The sequence below is a fragment of the Dermacentor andersoni genome, chromosome 3 (assembly GCF_023375885.2).
Source record: "Dermacentor andersoni chromosome 3, qqDerAnde1_hic_scaffold, whole genome shotgun sequence".
Taxonomy (NCBI): domain Eukaryota; kingdom Metazoa; phylum Arthropoda; class Arachnida; order Ixodida; family Ixodidae; genus Dermacentor; species Dermacentor andersoni.
Window position 1 is genome coordinate 202,474,443 of NC_092816.1, and position 16,177 is coordinate 202,490,619.

A 16,177-nucleotide genomic window follows, 5' to 3' on the forward strand; every position below is an offset into this window, starting at 1 on the left:
CCAGTGCAGCGCGACTTCACGTAGTGCAGAGGAGCCAATGCCAAAAAATCAAAATACATTGGCATGTTATTTGGACAAGAAAACTAGTATGTGGGTATATTGGGTGTACCATTTGACCAAATGTCAACAAAATCAAGATACAGTATGTTACACGAAGATGAAAATTCTCACGTGCTCCAGGCAGTCATCTTAACATGGTATATTTATGTAATGTCTCTGATTGGAAAGTCAAATCAAGTATGCTCTCTGGAGACAAACACATAGCAGCAAGTGTCATTGAAAAGTTAAAAATGTGTTTTAAGAAAGCTGATTAGTTCTGAGAAGTGACTGCTTTTTGTCTTGCCTCTCAACAGATATACCCATGTGATAAAAAAATAGTGGTACAATGAAATTGCATATTTGCTTAGCGACATGATACATACTTGCAATGAGCACGGTGCCTGTGTTTACTATAAAAAGCAACAGCCCATGCTTGGTTAGGTTAGGCCCACTAGAACATGCAGGCATGGGTGATTGGCGCTTTTTTTATTTTTGTGTCGTGAGGTTTATTGACGTGCGTATAGGTGCAGTGGCACGCAGTATGGCTAGTACAAAAAAGGGGGGGGGGGGCAGATATATGTAGCTCACTGTACACGACACAGGGCAAAGGAAATCCGTGTTCAGCAACTATGTTAAATGCCATGTACGTAAATTTTACAACGCTACTCGTTCGAAGCGCGCACAGGTGCATATTGAAGAAAAGTTTCCAGGGTAGGTAATTTAGTTCGTAATTTACACTAATTTTGCTCTAACCGCTAGACATAATAATTTGAATATACTGCACGGAAAAACCTAGAGCGAATTAAATTGTGTGTCAGCTTCGTGTGTATACATATAGTCTTTCCTATGCATCAGGTTTTTTGCGTAATGCATTAACAGTTGACAGCCTATCTTATGATGTGTACTCTGTTTACATTACAGTTGTTTATAAGTTTACTCGTTTGTTTTGCGACTGATGAAATGCCGGCATATATATATTTTCAGCATTTGACATAACCCTGTATGTTTTGCAGGGACAACCCAGGACGTGCATTTCTCAGCACCCAGTCAACTGCCAAAAGTGACTCAAACACAGGCCACCAGTAAGTGGACATCAGTTGCAATTTCACATTAGGCACTTGGCGGCTGCCTTGTACGGAGGCCTTTTTTTTTAATGAGATGGTGATGTCGTTCTAATGTACATTTTGACCACAAAGGTGCGATCATGTCTCACAGAGGCATATATGGTCGCTATTCTCTGCGAGGGACGTGTTCTCGTGTTCGTGAAGCATTTGTGTTTGGCAGTATTGTCGCCCAATGAGTCGGATATAAACACTAACTCGCCACTGCCGGCAAGTAGTTGCGAGAAACGCATTATGACGCTGTAAAGTTATTTCATTAATTCGAAGGAAAGTTTTGCAGCAGGAAAAAAGGTTGCTATTCCAGGTAAACATGTCTTTTTCTCACAGGTTATTTAGCCAAACTGTGGATGCATGAAATTCGTGACTTATGAATAGATTTTAATTTATTCTTTAGTAATGCTTCTAAAAGAGACTAGAAATAGCATGTGACTACCTCTGCAATCAGCAGACCATACATTTACAGTCATAAGTGGCAGTTCCATGTAGTCTCGCACTTTATATAACCTTTCCTTTCAGCAACATTGGAACTGGTGGCTGCGTTTTCAGAAGAAGTGCACTTGACACTGTATATGTATGTGTGAATTCGGTTTTCTTTGTATGTGTCGGCTCACTGACAAACAGTGCAAAAATCTGTTGTACCATGAGCCTGACGACGCCTTCTGCTGCAAGAAATGCGGCACTTCGTATTTTATAGTACTGCATGACATTTAAATCAAAGCTACCACATAAAATGATCAAGAAAACTAACCGCTGTTATAGCTGTTTTCCTCAAAGAACGCTTGTCCTTTATGGGCTGTGTTAATCAGCTCTCCACCGATGTTTCAGTAGTATTATCCCTTAGTGAGTGAGAGATTGGGGGCAATTAATCGTGTTAGTGTTTAAGTGGTGTCCTAATTATGTGCATTTGTTCCAACAAAGTTGTCTAGATTACTTTATTGTGTAGTGTAAAGCTTATGAAACCATCAGCAACTACTGAGTTGCTAACACGCATATGGATTTGTCACTATACAGGTGGAACTCGGCTGTACCACTGCAGTGCTGCGGAAATTGCCTTCACCAGCGGCTTTGCAACAGCTGTTTCGCAGCATGTCGGTATGTGTTAATTTATAATTATGTTGGGATGGGCTAGTATTATGGACCACTGCTACTCTGTATTGTGACAGATCCATATGATAAGGGATGTAATGGGCACAGCGAAAACCTTTGAATTTTTTACTATGGTACATAAACAGGCTCCCCTTTTCGTCACTGGAGCAAGAGAGAAGGGCATGCAGGCACTCCTGAATGTACATATATTTCAAAACATGAGACACACACACACACACACACACACACACAATTAAACTAAAGGCAGGGACGTTCCATCATTCATCTTGAATTGAATTGTGCAGCGCAAAAATACAACACAGACCACAGAGAAGCACACATGTTAACAGGTTTGATACGCACATTAGTTCAACAGATTTGATACTTCAAGTGTGCTATTTTACACAAGGGGGAAGAGAAAGGGGAGAAAATCTGAAAAAAAAGTGGAGTGGAAAAAAAGGAATCGTGCCAAAAAGCATGAGAAGCATCGCGCAGCCAGGATCACCAGCAGGACATCTAAAAAGCACTCTGACAAAATTACATACAGGACAACCTTACGTATAGTTTGTTTCAATCAACTCAGATCACATGCAGCCATTACTGCAATCAAGTTGTTTTCTTATGTCATATGAGGGAATGATGTGGGCCCAAAAAACTGTTTAGAGCTGGAGGATTATGTTCCATTCTAGCCTCATTGCCTGCTTTTTTATCATATTGTTATCAGCTGCTTATGTTAGGGACAAAAAGTAAGAGTACGAACTGTTTCCCGATTCGCCATTCCACACATGTCTTTGTGACTATATGTACATGCAGATGATCCATAGTTGAAAAATATTCAGTACAGTAGAATCTCATTACAAGATGCACTTGGTTGTAAGACATCTGAAAATGGTTTGGTTGGTTTTCCGATGTTTGCCACGTTAACAATACTGTATACAAGAGACACCTTTGTTACTAAGGATGACTTTTTAAGTATTCACTACTTCGAAGGGACGCAACCCAGACACATTCACTTTGTGCACTTTGTGTGCTCCGAAGGGCGTAAAGATAACGCAATCCTTACACAAGTCAATCGCGCATGTCTCTTTTAGCATGAACCAGAAAAGGAGGGCAACGAGGACAGTGCAGGGCACAAAGTGTCGGCAGTTGAAGCTGACGAGCGTCTAAGAGCACCTCAAAGGTACTGCGAGCAACAAGGCTTGCAAAGTGAAGTGTTTAAATTCCAGAAGTTGGGAAGGAAGCTAACACAATCTACAGTCACTAAAAAGCTGTGAATGTCTTCTTTAAAGGGCCCCTAAACCACCGAGGTTGAAATTAAGTTGCGGTGTTGCAGTTCTACACAATAAGGCAATGAACAGGTAGCCACGAGAATTTTTCGAAACGGTGCAGTAATAGTGGAGCTACGTGTGTTTCATTATCGAAAAGTAGTCCCCACTCATTTTACTCTTTCATCTGGTACACGCCATATGGACAGTATCGTCTTTTCCTTGCCTTGTACACCTCCAAATGTTAAGGGACAGGCCAACACCAACGAGCTCTGTTGCTGCCGCGCTGGCCCGTCGTCCTGCGAGGGGTGGCGCTAATACAACGGAACTATATGGTGACTCGTGTTGAAGAGCCTCGTAGGGAGACCCTTCTGTTGGCGTTTCTGTTCTTTGCCCCCATTGGCTGCCCACAATGGTATCGCGCGCAACGCGACGAGGAAGAAGGAGTGTGTGTATTTGCTTGCAGGCCTTGCCGGCAGTCGTACACTTTCGTTCGACCAATCGACAGCACCGGAAACTGGTGACATCATCAGAGACAGCCTGGTGACGTCAGGACAAACTGGGGGGTGCAGGATAGGTCCAGAGAGGCGCACGGGGTCATTTTCTTCATATTGTGGTGCTCCGGCAGTGCTACGCACTCTGGCATTTGGCTTCGTCGATTGTGACGGCATTCTGATTTCGATACGCGTGTTTACTTTAAATGTTCAAAAAATGTCGAGAAGTGGTTTAGGGGCCCTTTAAGCCACCCTGAGCCACCCTGACCCTGTTTTGATATATCCTTCAGATATATCAAAACATACTTTAGTGATGATGCATAATAATGTGATCTAGTCTGGCTCCTCAGTGTCTCAAAATTTTTGGTTTCGAGAGACATGTTCCCCGTGCCTCTTGAATATCTTCTGATGAGGCTTTACTGTAATATACACAAACAATTGTGTAACTCCTCCTGCAAGTATTATTCATTAAGCCCGGTCACTTATGTGCAAAGCTTGTGGTTAAGTCTTGATGTCCGTACTTTTTAGAGCTATGTTTATTAATTCATGCTGTTCTTATTGGTTCTTCGATGCAGGAGGCAATGCCTACGAAATTATTGGCCCTGATCATGAGAGCCCTCAAGGGGCAAACAACATCTCTGTTGCAGAAGTGAGCCCGGTACCACTTGGAAGTTACCATGACAGATGACACGGCAGCAATAGATACAGAGACTGCCATGTCTACTGCAGCTGCAACAGTGTACGAGGCAAGCAGCAGCGCGTCAGCATCAGCAGCAGTGTCAGAAGGAACCACACCAGGCCTGGTAGAGCAACATGTGTGCTATCACTGACTTTTTTTGTAGTGGATACAACTCATTTGCTCAACATACAAAAGCTTTTCACCACGACTGTGAGCCAGTGTTATTGTGCAGCAAGTGCAAGACTAAGTTAGGTGTTATAACACAGTACAAGCATCACTTTATTATATGCAAATGCAAACATATTACAGTTGTTGCCTCCCCAGCCAGCCCACATAGTGACAACAATGTGGAACACATGGTGGGACACACCTCTCCCCCATTACAAGATAGTAGAGACTGTCAGTGTTGTTGCTAGATTGACTGGTCTTTGTAGGCAACTAGAATGACAACACAGGTGTCATAAGATTGTTGTTGTTGAAGAGGTAAAAAAGAAGTTTGATGCAGCTGAAGTGCCAACTGATATTGACCAAATCAAAAGCAACCACCTGAGAAAGCAACACTATCGAAATTTGGGTATCTATGTGCCGCCAACGCTGGTAAGAATGGCATAGGACAGAAGTGTGATGAAAATCGCACAGACACTGCTGTTGCATCACTGGCCACAGTGAGCAGCGACTTGTAGGGCAAGAGAGTCAACTGAAACTAACATTATGATATAGTGTCATGCTCCCATGTGACCACTTTTCAAGTTATTTTGCAAGATACAGCTCAACCTCCAGAAACGAGACTGCAACTTGTCTGTAAAAAAGCTTTCACAAAAATTTATTCATAACACTATTAACATAGCAGTATATTTTTTTTTTGTGTCGGTTCGAGGTTCCCGGCTGTCCATTAATGCAAAAATTGAGGAAAAAAAGAACATGTGTCGTACTTACACCTTTTTAACAAGTACGAGGGGGACAGAACTTTTCTAGTCATGCATCTTCATCATACTATCAAGTTTTTAAATGCCTTTTATAATTATTATTACCAGTTATATCTGAGTGCATTGTACGCATGTAGCAGGTGTAAAATCAGGTCAGCTGGATCAGATGCCTTATCTGCAAGCGAGCCCTATATTCAAGAAATTTGAATTAATATAGTTACGTTAGAGACGCAGTCTTTCAGCACTTTATTGCCTGTGGTTTAAGCATTGCTCAATACTTTTGTGGGTGGCAATTTCAACCGGCACAGCACTGTGCTTTGCCACAGTCACATTTGTCTTCAAAGCGGTGTTTACCATTTGTGTTGATCTGTTTGTGTATGCATAGAGCAAGTTTTTAATTTATATTTTTCTGCATTCTTGTGCTTGCACTAAGCTTGTATAAGGCAGTTACAAAATGTGCGTGACTATAACGAACTGTTCTGTTGAGCTTACACTTGCAAATAATCGTGTTCAGATGGCCGCACTTCTATGCGGGTGCACCGCTAGCTTTGTGTATGTTCTCATGTTTGTATAAAGCTTATATAAGCTAGTTAGAAAATGTATGTCACTAAGCATTGTGATATTCTTTAAAGAACTGCTTGGTTGGTTTTACACTTGTGAATTAGTATTGAGGCGGTGGTATTCCCATGTAAGCCCACTGCTAGCTTTCTGTGTCCTCACGTGTTTGTTTCTACAAGGGAGTTTCTACAAGTTTCTACAAGGGAGTTACAGCATGTACGTCACTAAGCGCTGTGATATTTTTTAAAGAACTGCTTTGTTGGTTTTACACCTGTGAGTAATAGTACTCGGGTGGCACTAGTCGTGTAGGTACACAGGGACCATTTGTATACATTATGCTCATGTAAAGCAGTTACAAAGTGTATGTCACTAATTACTGTGATATTTGTTGAATTGCTGTGATGGTTTTACACATGTGAATAATAGTGGTCAGGACACAGTACTTGCGGTGTATAGTTGAATTTATACACTGCCAAGACATGGGCTGTATACGTACCAAAAGAAATGTATGTCATTATATTGTTGTGATTATTACTGTTTGGATTTTATTAAACTGTAATAAAATTGTTTCTTGTATCTATTGAGGTATGGCAATTTGTCATGCAACCAAACTGACGACCTGAACTTGTGCATACAAATAAACAGCTAATTTAAGAGTATACTGCTCATATTCTGCTAAACCAGTTTAACAAATCTTGTACTACAAGGCTGGAAAAATGACAGAGCTGACTCGGATGTACAGAAAAAGTTCTGCACTGGCTGAAGGACTGCCCCACACTGGAGTTCGTAATGTTGCGTTTATTGGAGTAGAACAGAAAGTGCACTTCTATTGAAAATGCGACAGTCGGTGCAGAAACATAAGGCAGACGAGCGGATGTGGCACATTTTTTTCAGGGCCCTCCATGCCTACTACTGCATTTCTAGTCTTCCTGTGCTCTGCGTATAAGCCCCTGTTCAGCCAAGGTTTTTACTCCATGACAGTTCTACTGGGTTCGTAGCAATATTGAAGAAAAAAATTCATTGGTTTTCAAGGACTTTCGAGGCCCCGACACAGTAACTTCAAGGACCTCGTGCAATGTGTGTAGTAGTTTGGACAGGCAATAACTTGTTCAAGAACACCGTTAACTTTAATGCAAACAAAAGAAAACAAAACAAATCGCATTTCAGTGATTTCAAACATTTGAAAGACTGCTAATTTGCCTTTCACCGCCCACCACTAAACGCACACAAGGAAGCATTTCAAGAAAGCGCTCAAAGTTCTTCTGCAATAGCACAATGAACTACTTGGACCTGCAACATTTGCAGTTTCTGAATACTGTTTGGTTTGACAGCGTATGTGATGTCATCTGTTGCCTCAGCTTTTTTCACCATCAAATAAGCAATAGTCATTTCTAATTTCTTTTTATTCTGTCTGTCGCTCTCAATTTACTCTTCACGGCTTCTCTTCGAATGCCTCAACTGTTGAGCTTCCTGCTTCTGCTCCTCCAAGCACATTTGTCGCCGGTTCCATGTGCATAAAACTGGTATCTGCAGCTCCTTTGTAATTTCAACTTTAAGGATGTCGCTTTCCTTCTATTACCTCCAGAGACAATTTTCTGTGATATGCGAAAGAGTGTCACAGAAGGGAAAAAAAGCGCTTGGCAATGTCTGCTAAGTCTAGCCAAGTGTACAAGTTTAAGGACTTTCCAGTACTTCTAAAAATTCAAGGGTTTTCAATGCCTTGAAAATGGCATTTTAGAAATAAAGGATTTTCAAGGATCGCTACAAACCCTGGATTCTAGCACCTAAATAATTTTACAAGCTTATTTTGGCATGGAGTTAGGAAATTCATGCTTTCTAGCTAACGCTGCACTATCTCTGTACAGTGAAGCCACGAGAGCGCAACTATTTTGGAGTAAAGAAAAATACTGAAAGCTTTTAATACCACTCTTCTTTTTTTCTATGGAGCTTCGTATTGCCTAGTTAAGTTTACGAATGTGCCTGGTTTTGGCGGGCGTTTCTTCGACATTTTCTGGAAGAAGCAGATGTCTAGCCCCCGTATTCAGAAATGTATCTTAATACAAAGCTCATGCTTGACTTGATATAAACGACGCCTGGTGCGAACGTCCCCCAAGACGCTCACTGCCTTTCTTTTGGTGCGTTCACGACTTGCGTCGTTTAGATCAAGTCAAGCATGGGCTTCAAGTTATGATGCATTTCTGCATATGGGGGTAAGCGTGCACAATTCCGGGCAATGACTGTGCCATTGACACCGAGAGAAAACGGGGAAAACAGAGTTAACCACTTATGCTCCTAAACTTTCGCGTACCTGTGGTGTGCGTGTATCGTGGAAGAAGAAACAGCGCAAACACAAGGACGAAAAAAAGCATCAACCACACCAGCGCTTCGTGGTGTGGCATGTTTTCGCGTCGTCCTTGTGTTGCGCTGTTTCTTCTAAAATGCTCAACCAACTAGCCGGGAAGGCCATCCTGTGCATATATAAATTGAACACACGCATGAGTGTAGATGGTCTTCGAAGCTTTTAGAACGAGCACTGCCACAGGATACGAGCAGTGCACGCGTAACAAGTGGACACATTAGTCATTTAAACATGCGTGCCAATGCATTTGACGCGGCTATCGGCATAAGCAGTCTCCAAATGCTGGAATGCATGCGCTTCAAAACGCTAACGATCCGCTGCTAATGCAGGACAACAGCTCACAGCGGACTGAACCAAACTCTAAACTAATGCACTTGAAAAGAACGCCTACACGGCAGCGTGAGGCACGTCGAAATGCCTGGTACTGGCGTCGCAGTTGCTCACCAGTATACGCGCGAATTAAATTCACATACGTGGATGGTTGGCGCAATACTTTGTATCCGCGTATTTTGGAGAACATGGACTGGAGAAGCACTCGATCATGAGCTGAACGGCACATTTGTTATTTTCCTGCGGTGACGACAAGCCGTAAGAGTTCTCACGTTGTCGTCTACGTTGTCTTCCTTCGTTAGTCGTAGCAAGGAATGGAAATGATGCAAACGCACACGTATTCCAGTACACAACAGCACAGCACACTGCAGAGAAACCCCACCCACCACAGCAGATTCATCAAATACGTTTGGTGTATATATATAACCTCTAAAAGAACACGACCAGGCGTGGCGGCGCTGTGGTGTAATGGTTATGATGTGTGCTTTGAATTGTACAAATGCGAGTGTACGCGGGTTCGAATTCACATGATGTATAGAGCATTGTGATTCTTGATAAGTATGTGATTCCCTTGACAATTGTATTCTAATTAGATTGTGTGACTCCTGATTGTGAAATTTGTGAAGATAGCTTTTTTTTCTCCTCAGTGGCGTTCGTGACGCATACGCATAGGCCGCTTCGGAGCAGTCACGCCTCACGGTAGGCAGCAAATAGCCAGGAAAAAATGACTTTAAAATCCTGCATAACTTTGCTCACGCCTCTTCTGAAGGCCGCTTGGAATCGGGCCAGTGTCTCTGAGGAGCCGCCTAGGGAACAGTATATCAGCGGCCCTAATTTGATCTGATTTCCTGCCTGCATGCGTGACCAGGACTTGGCTAAGAGGGTATTGGGAAGAGTACTAGCACTCTGTTCTGAAGGAGTACAAGCACTCTGTTTGGGGGAGTAGAAGTACTCGGTCTGGCGGTGTACTATTAACCCTGCGGGGAGAGTATTAGCACTCTGCGGAAGAGTACTAGCACTCCCTGTGGGAAGAGTATTATCACTCTGCGGAAGAGTACTAGCAATCCCTTGCGGTGGAGTAACAAAACTCTGTCAGGAGGAGTTGACCTACTCTCTCTCAAAGAGGGTCGATCTACTCTCGAAAAGAGAGTGAAATATGGGACAAGCAGCTACTCCCTCAAAGAGAGTGCCCGGCAGTCCCTTAGTTTTTAGAGTGTACTTGCTGACGATGAAGACGCCCTTGATTCTGACTCCGACTGCATGGTCTAACACGCTTGCCGCCAGCAGACGAATATTGCTTCTGTGAGCTTTTCAACGTCACCAGTTTTCGGGTTCACGAGATTGCGCGTCCAGTAAGTTGGGACCCTCGCGGTGCAGCGCTAGTTTCTTATGCTTAAAGGCTCCGTGTCGCAGAAAGCCTGGCGTCGGACGTCGTTTCGTGAAAAAATATTTTCGAACCACCCATACCCAAACCCTCCATGTGGCGCATGGAAGTTTGTGATATAATTGAATTTCTCAAGCTAAAATGCGTACAAAAATAATGAAGTACGGCTTAGACTCAACCTGCACGCTTGAGAGCGTCTAAATGTAATTTGGCCATACGAGAAAAGATAATTCCGCTATGCGATCGCTCAAAGAAACCCCTTCACCAGCGTTTCTACCATTCATAGGCCAGCCACGGCGTACGTCATTTGCGCACGCCGGCGCCCCACTATCTTCGGGGCCATGGAGCGGCGTGCCTAATTACTTGCAACACCTCCAGCTGGCGCTCGCCTCCGTTGAATCCCGGCCCACGCAAGAGGCCGCGCATCTACCAGAAAGCCCGCCTTCGTGCATAGCGTTCGCGGACAGCGTTTCCCGGTAAACATTGCGGTTACATGCGCTCCAGTTGCCGGGCAGTGTGAGAAGCAGTCAGATATCTTTGAATGCTATCCCTTTCCACTCTTAAAGGCGAAGCTTAAGCGCCCTTCGAATTTTGAAGTGACGTTAAAATGTATCATAATTAAGGGCGCCAACATTATTTCAACGTCCGGTTGGAGAATTTATGGTTTCATTCCACGATTATCAGACGCACACCTGCTAGTTAAAACAGAAAAGTCAAACAAAAATTTGACTCAACCTGGAGCATGGACGAAGAAAGGGTACGGTATGAGCGCGGTATACATTGTCAACAAGATTTATTTGACGGTGGAAGATTATATATATATATATATATATATATATAGAGAGAGAGAGAGAGAGAGAGAGATCGGTGGTTCTACGCTGGAGTTAAGATGCACTTTCTAGATCCTTGTCCTTAAACACGCGTTGATTTCAGTGGGTGCCTTTGCGCATGAGTAAAGACACATTTATGTAAGTGCCTATCATCAAGTGAATATTGTTCACAGTACAGCGCTCGTCCCGTCCTCTTGCTTCGTCCATGTTTTATGTTGCTCTTCTTTGTATTTACTGCATATACACCAACATGCCCAGCTACAAGTACTGCAGAAAGATTTTGGTTGTCACTGGTCCTCTCAGATTTCAAAGCGCGTAGTAATCCGTGTTATTAATTGTTGACGAGCGTGCCATGCCGTGTAAGAAAGGTGTCAGTATTGGGCGAAACGCAGTGCTGAACGACAGCGTCGGTGGCAACCGATGTGAGATTTCAAAGCCGGGTGCGTCGCTGTTTACCGCCTTAGAAGCAGCGTGTCTTTGTAGTCCAAATGGATCTTTTGCAGGGCTTCGCGACTCCATAGATATTTATGGATATTTCAGCGGGATAACAATGCTTAAACTGGCTTAGTTGCTCATGTTCGATGGTTTAAGCATAAAATATTTCGTCAATAAATAGCTCCTTGCCAACCGAAACCTGCATCTACATTTTGTAAAAACGATGTTTCAGTATATTGATAAGTGCTCGTGGTAGAACAACTTTCTATATCGCATGTGTACAAAAGCACCCGCAATGTTCGCAGCTTTGTAATGCTGGAGAACGTTCTTTAGCTATTTTTAGTGCTCTCATCCTTTCAGATTGAGCGTAGTTACTCTGCGCTAATTATAGCAAACGTAATCTACTTTTAAGTTAGATAAAAGCCAAAGTTAGAACTCAATATGGGACAGTCACTCCCGGAAGCAGAGATGTTGAGCGCTGCATTTATTCTTATACTACACTAGCGCGGATGTTTAAGACACAAAAAAGAAGACTAAAATTGCGCATGTGCACACTCACCGCTCTCTTGAGCTTTCTCAACGGCAGCGGAATGAACGTTGGGGTCGATGCGGCATGACTGGATCTTCGCTGGCAGCTTAAAGATTCTCTTTGAGCTGTAAAGGAGAGTCATCTGGAGCATAGCGTCCATAAATGACACCCAGTTACCGTCCCACTTGAGCTTGCCGCACGGTCCTGAAAAATAAAATTACGACAGCCCCACGCTTTATGGGAATATAATGCGAAGCATTTGCCTCACAACGCGTGTGGCGATATGTTCGAGCGTTTCAGTTTGCGTATACCTCACTTCCGCTATTCGTACTCGCTAAAAAGCTATCGGAAGAAGTGACAGGCATAGACTCTAAGAATCCGGTTTTATATAGCAACATTATGACGAGAACTTCCCCAAGACCGTGTCTTGCAGAACGCGTACTGCCATCTCAAATACTACTCATAGAACATCACTGCAATGACACGGCCTATCTGGAGTACTTGCGCGCGCTCTTTCTTTACCATCGGAACAGGCGTTGACCGTACGGTGTGTTGGCAGCGAGAGCGAACTCCATGTGGCAGCACTGTGGCCATATTGGTGAAGGTAGACGGCCACCGGTACGCATTGAACTATGTGCCTAACGACGCTTCGCTGCTGGCAGTTTCAGCCGAATTAATGTAATAGGAGGCTCTAACTGCGGTGAACTGATAATATATTGCCTTCCAGGGACACATTTTTGCCCGAAACTAATGCGCAGAGCATTCATATTTTACGTGAATGGCTCACCAAATGTCATTCAACAAAGAACTTGTACTCAGTCACTCAGTCTCTGTTTTGATACGTTCTTTTTTATCATTTGGCGGGTTTCCCTTTCATTAGGCCGACTCTCTCGGCATTGGCGTTTCGGTGCTCAACTAATGCTCATTTTCTGTTAATCTTGCCCTCATTAAAAAAAAACGAGAATGTCCCTGTTGTTGTGTTAACTGTTAATGTGTACCACAATAATAGTTATATGTCGTTACAAGCACTATATAGCGTTACAAATTGTAATGAGGAATGAAAATATCCCCAATAAACTGCCCACATTCGCCGGATCGTACATGATGCATAAAAAGTAAGAAAGAGCGCTGTCATGAACTCGGAAGAAACGCCATTTACTTGGGGAGCAGCGATATCGACGGGACGTGCTTGAGTGTGACGTCGACAACGCTCCTCACGACGGTACCACTGTTCCGATTACCGTTGGCAGTGATCGTGAAATTGGTTTTCTAGGAAATTATATTTAGTGTCGCGTTGGTAGCTTAACTTGAGGCAGCGTACATTAGGTTCTATTTATTTTTATTTGATTTATTTTGTACCCACAGCGCCCATTCAGGCATTACAGAGGAAGGGGGGGGGGGGGCACAGAAGAAATACAAGCATAAACATTGCAGGTTTGCACAAATTCGTGTAAGTGAAGAAAAGAAGTGAATAAAAATATTCTGACTCTAAAATAACCCGGACCTTCTTGTATCCCTTTCATTCACTAAACATGCCAAGACAGTCTTCTGCTTCACTGCTGTGCTTTTGCTGTTAATGGCAATAAAAACTGTGGCTTGTCAAGCAGCATGGTGATATTTCGAACGCGGTGGCACTTGGTGGCGTAGTGTATTTTTTCTTTTTTTTTTTTTGCTATAGTAGCCGTCCCGAATTTAAAAAGGAAGAAAGAAAAAAATGGGGCTTACAAACTGCAGTTTGTAAGCCCCGACGCAGTCTTCTGTAAGAAGAAGACTGTGTTGGCCTGGTTAGCGAATGAAAGTGATGCGAAAAAGCCTAAATTATTTTAGAGTCACAACACTTTTATTTACTTTAGAACCTAACGCGCGCTACCTCACATTAAGCTACCAAATTGACACTAAAGATAACTTCCTGCAGGACCGATAATTACCGATGCAAACGGTAATTCGAACAGTGGTACCGTCGCGAGGAGCGTTGTCGACGTCACAATCAAGCACGTGCCGTCGATATCGCTGCTCCCCAAGTAAATCGCGCTTCCCGCGAATTGGTGACCCGCCGCGGTTGCTCAGTGGCTATGGTGTTAGGCTGCTGAGCACGAGGTCGCGGGATCGAATCCCGGCCACGGCGGCCGCATTTCGATGGGGGCGAAATGCGAAAACACCCGTGTACTTAGATTTAGGTGCACGTTAAAGAACCCCAGGTGGTCGAAATTTCCGGAGTCCTCCACTACGGCGTGCCTCATAATCAGAAAGTGGTTTTGGCACGTAAAACCCCATAAATTAATTAATCCCGCGAATTGGTGACAACGCCCTTACTTCTTTGCAACATGTACCAGCCGGTCCCATGTTGGCACTTTATTCGTGATATTTTCATTCTTCATTAAAATTCCTAACGCTATATTGTGGTTCTAATGACATATGCTTGGAACGACTTCGGTTCTATCAATCGCATCCCAGTTGAGAGAACGCCTAACGGAACGTGGAGTGCAGAACACGATACATCAGCGTAAAGGGAGCGAAGAACTACTTGAATACGCGGATTGCCACTGAAGTAGTGTTGCCTATCGGCCGCACTGGGCCTATCCCTAAGGTGGTCGCAACATGGCGTCTCAAATTGTTAGTTCCTAGCATTGAAGAAGAGGGAAACTACATAGGTAAACCAGCGTTCTCACTGTTGAACAAATATCCGGACCGCAAAATGTCACCAGGTGGCGGAAGGTTCCCGTGTAAGGCGGTACGATTGGGCGACCCGACCGTGTGTGTGGCAGCAATGGTATGGCCGATGGCAGTACGAGTGATTTGATCAAGCGAAGCTTTCTTTGCCTCTTGCTCTCACTTTGCAGGATCAGACAGCTGCTGTCTCGTCAATTATACAGCTAGGGCAACTGAATATCTGCAACTCGGCATGTGCTACTGGGTTCGTGTCCGAATTGAGAACTTGGGGCACCAGCTATGTGCGATTGGGCATGTGCTACAGGACATGGGAATGTTCTTGGCCATTCCTCAAAAAAAGGATATCTGCCACTAAATAGGCGCCCGAATTGATAAGCACAACTAGAGGCAAACAAAAAAGTGAGGAAGCCGGCATGGAAAGCAGCCCAGTGTAACGAGGAAAGTCGGCTACACCGAAATGAAGATGTTGACAAGAAAGCGGAGAGAAGTTAGGAGAGCAAATTTTCTCGTACACCAGCTTCTAAATTGCGCAGTTTCGTTCTGCTGGAGGGGAAGGCGCTGCGACTATAGAACATGCTGAAGAATTTTTTTCTCATCAGTAAATGAAAATCTGCACAAAATTGATGGCAACGTTACCTATTCGTGTAGTGCATCACTGGAAACAAATTTTGGTAATTCTCAGCGTACATTCTGCGGAATACCTGCGGATATGATGCCCTGTTGCCTTGTGGTAGCACCGCGCAACGCCATAGATGCTAAGTCACCGCCGGCAGGTCACACCCTATAAAGTCCAAGTTCAATAAGATGATGGATGCGAGGGAAAAGTTGCGAGAGTGAGCCGAGAAGGGGGATGTCTTCATGCGCGCTGCCTTCTCACGCATCCAATGTTGTGCGCTACGTGCTAAAGCGCTCGCAAGTTAAGCTCGGTCGTTTCTTTACATGGCTGTCCTTATCGCTGAGTATTCAGTTTACAAATCAGGGCCAGGTTAGCCCACTTTCACTAATGGCAGAATAGATATGCGAGCCTACTATTTGAGCTACATATATATTGCCACATCCTATATGGTCGCCGCGGGTATGTGCCAGGCGATGAAAACGACGTTCAAGAACCGCGTGAGAAGAAAAACAGAGACGACAACGACGTCGCGTTGACTGTTCGGATAAAGCGCTTTTACACGTCCTCGACACCTGCTTTCCCGTCTCTATAGGATGTGGCAATGCGTGCGTGTGCGCGCGCGTGTGTGCGTGTGCGTGTGCGTGTGCGTGTGCGTGTGCGCGCGCGCGCGCGCGCGCGTGTGTGTGTGTGTGTGTGTGTGTGTGTGTGTGTGTGTGTGTGTGTGTGTGTGTGTGCGTTCGCGCGTGCGCGCGTGTGTGTGTGTGTGTGTGTGTGTGTGTGTGTGTGTGTGTGTGTGCGTGCGCGCGCGCGCGCGTGTGTGTGTGTGTGTGTGTGTGTGTGTGTGTGTGTGTGTGTG

At 44.2% G+C, this 16,177-nt stretch overlaps 1 protein-coding gene and 1 long non-coding RNA gene across 2 annotated transcripts in view; one reads left to right on the forward strand and one right to left on the reverse strand.

The window, feature by feature from the left end:
- Positions 1-16,177, reverse strand: part of LOC126524738 (fatty acid synthase-like) — a 307,228-nt gene that overhangs the window by 132,760 nt on the left and 158,291 nt on the right. Inside the window, exon 14 of the mRNA XM_050173018.3 lies at positions 12,066-12,239. Coding sequence (XP_050028975.3) covers positions 12,066-12,239 — 174 coding nt within the window. The remainder of the gene's footprint in view (positions 1-12,065; positions 12,240-16,177) is intronic.
- Positions 256-6,744, forward strand: LOC140216815 (uncharacterized). The gene is made up of 3 exons (XR_011893512.1): positions 256-1,121; positions 2,172-2,252; positions 4,581-6,744. It is a non-coding gene; the product is annotated as an uncharacterized lncRNA (long non-coding RNA).